General features: G+C 38.0%; 1 protein-coding gene across 5 annotated transcripts in view; it reads right to left on the reverse strand.

The window, feature by feature from the left end:
* Positions 1-2,957, reverse strand: part of LOC111443228 (omega-amidase, chloroplastic-like) — an 8,245-nt gene extending 5,288 nt beyond the window's left edge. For 4 of the 5 annotated variants that reach the window (XR_002710448.1, XM_023080952.1, XM_023080951.1 and 1 more), the window contains exons 1-7: positions 2,611-2,956; positions 2,407-2,523; positions 2,058-2,282; positions 1,613-1,706; positions 1,326-1,400; positions 716-794; positions 134-149 (exon numbers count right to left, since the gene is read on the reverse strand). Coding sequence is in view for 4 of the 5 variants with exons in the window: in XM_023080952.1 (XP_022936720.1) it covers positions 134-149; positions 716-794; positions 1,326-1,400; positions 1,613-1,706; positions 2,058-2,282; positions 2,407-2,523; positions 2,611-2,889 (885 nt within the window). In the remaining variant the exon portion in view is untranslated. Of the gene's footprint in view, positions 1-99; positions 150-715; positions 795-1,325; positions 1,401-1,612; positions 1,707-2,057; positions 2,283-2,406; positions 2,524-2,610 lie in introns of all 5 variants that reach the window. The other variant, XM_023080953.1, reaches the window with a different exon arrangement.
* Between the last annotated feature and the right edge of the window lie 111 nt (positions 2,958-3,068).

The raw sequence follows: 3,068 nt of genomic DNA on the forward strand, positions 1-3,068 counted from the left end.
CCCCCCCCCCCCCCCCCCCCCCAAAGATAAAAAGAGCTATGCAGCATTTTTATTTTTATTCTTTTAAACTATGAAGTATTATGGATTCAGCTACACAACCAATCATGCCATATTGATATCACTCGTAGAATACCAGATTATCTACAGCCCTGCATAAAACATCAAAGCACAAATATCAGTTAAAACAATCAAGTATGTCAATAAGCTACAATATAGTATACAATTTCAAACGCTTCCAAAATTAAGTAGATCCAATACAATTTTATCTAAAAGAAAATGGACCAAAAGAATCAGATTATTGAATGGACAAACAGCAGACTAGGGGTTGTCACAATATAATGAAAGTTAAATTTTCCTTTTCCCCCTTTTCTTAAAAGCCGACAATGGTTTTCTGAAGACCTGGCTGCCTAGGGGAGGGAAGGGGCACTCAAAGGAAAGGCTTTGCTAGATAAAAGATGACCCTTATCAGTAGATGGCCCAGTATATCAGGTCCCAACATACTATGTACTCACAACTGTTGGTAGTTGTAGTAATATATCCCAGAAAGAATCTTGATCTGCCTTTTGAGGCATCATGTACAGAGTATCAACTAAAACTCACCCATCTTGGAGATCAAAACCATCTTTATACTATTTAGCATGTACACAACATCAAGACATGTAAACTACCATTAGCAACAAACCATAAAGGCAGAAATTAATATAGAAGATTATACCTTGCGCACTGCAATAACTCCCAGTGCAATGGTCCAGTGGTCATGTTAAATGCCCCAGGATAGCAAATCAAGTGAGCACCTGATGTTAACAATTTGTTAGTGTCAGCACCAAAAATGGCCCTGATAGTCCACATAAAATTATCATGATTGATTTTGTATGGCCACCACAACAATCTACGAGATGCCAGACGAGTTAAAGAATACAATCAGATTTACACGTCAAAGATACATCTTTTATTAGATCATATTTATCAAGCCAAATACACACACAATTTATCTCTGCTCTGACCAATATAAGAGATGACTAACATAAATACTGAAAAAGTTAAATCCCCATAATCAATATCTGACAATGTTATAGATGGAAACTTGAGCTTAAAGGAACGAATATTACAGCAGAATACACCATTTACTGTATAGGATTAATCATGTCACAAGGAATATATTATATAAGAGGGAGGACACTACTATTGGCATACTGCAAATGATTATTCATTAAATGTAATAACCTAGAGTACTAATGACGGTAATCTTCAGTATTAGAAGACATGACAAGATGTCATAGGAGACTAGAAATTTTGGACAAGAAATAGCAAAAAGAAGGACAAACCTCTTGCAGCATATATCATGGCTAGTTCTGGAAAACGAATGTCATAACAGATTCCAATACCAATACGTCCAACTTCTGCATGAACCAGCAAATAGTTAATTTCCGAAAACATAATAGTCACAAGGAGTACGAAATGTAATTTTAGTTCGGTGAACCAGCAAATAGTTAATTTCCGAAAACATAATAGTCACTAGGAGTATGAAATGTAATTTTAGTTAGGTTTATTGTAATCACATGCCAGTTACAAGAACCTCCACGAAAAGTAAAAAAAAAAAACACATACCGACCTGTGTCCACAACAGTAGGTGTTTGACCTGCTGCGATGGCCTTGGACTCGATAAAAGTGATTTTTCCAGGGATATCAATATCAAAAAGATGTATCTGTAGTTGAAAATGGCACAATAAACTTGTGAGTGATGAACTACCAACAAAGAAACATCCTCTAGATAAGTTAGATTGATCTAAATAACATTAACATTTTCTCCTTTAAAACACTTGAAGCATTGAATTACCAAATCCATCTCCTAACAACAAAATAAAAACTCAAACAGAAAAATGTATCAGAAGACAAACTGAGGAATACCCTAAAAGTGATTTTACACCAAATAACCAAATAGAACCATCAAGGCCTCCCGTCGTCCACAAGCAAATCAGGAAATATCTTTAGTGCCACATTGAATGCCAATGCCATCAAAAGACTCAAAAACCATGCATTAACATCATTTTTTTTACCTTCCTGTGTTTAGCTTTCATGTTTCCGTCAGTGCCAAAAACACAACAAGTATTATATATTTTATCCCCCGAGCGCTCTACAATTGAGCCGCCGACTATTGTGACTTTCAAACGACGCGAAACTTCAGATAACATTGCTGTTGAAGGGGAGGCATCACCACCGGCTTCAATGTCCTCGGCATAAACTGATACGGTATCCTGTGAATAAGGAACATTCCATATTTCCTGTCACAGAAATATGCGGGGAAAAGAAGTCACGAGCAGAACGGAAGGCCTAAAACCACGAAATACCACCAGGAAAGCTTAACATACATCAAACTAACAATAATTTTCAAACTTAAGAACTCACCGGCAAGACAACAAGCTTGGCGCCCTTTTCCACAGCCTCCTCAATGGCCTTACGAGCATGTTCAATATTCCTTTGCTTATCAGGCGTCGCCATCAATTGACATAGCCCGATTTTAAACTACGTCGAAACAAGCAAGAAATACCACTATCACATTAATTAACGAAACAAAACCGAGGTGAAAATCAATAAAGTAGACGAACTGACCTTGGTGACTGGAGGTACCGGCGGCGGAACTGCAGGCGGAGACGTAGCTCGCTCGGGATTGAAGGATGAGGCCATAATCGGCGAGGTCTTGATAGAGTGGAAACGGAACTTCTGGTGCAGGCTGGTAAAATTGGCGCCGTTGGCCTTGGCGTCGGTGGATACGACCGGGAACTGAGACGGTAGAAGAAGAGAGAGCTGTCGGAAAATAGAGCGGGAGAGGGAAGGTTCGTGGAGATCGAAATTTCTGAAGCTAATCAACGAAGAAATGGCCGCTTTCATCTCCAGATCAAACGACGACGTTTCAATGATAAGTTTCGCTACCACGTCGTTTTGAGATGGAACCGATGGATAATTTGTCCATAGTTTAGGGAACAACGTAAAAGTGCTTTTTTATAAAAAGTGGAATAATCAAAATTACTTTTTAAAATTGGTAAAAAAAAAAAAAAAAAAAAAAAAAA

This window comes from Cucurbita moschata, unplaced genomic scaffold (genome assembly GCF_002738365.1).
Source record: "Cucurbita moschata cultivar Rifu unplaced genomic scaffold, Cmos_1.0 Cmo_Scf00005, whole genome shotgun sequence".
In the NCBI taxonomy this organism is placed as follows: domain Eukaryota; kingdom Viridiplantae; phylum Streptophyta; class Magnoliopsida; order Cucurbitales; family Cucurbitaceae; genus Cucurbita; species Cucurbita moschata.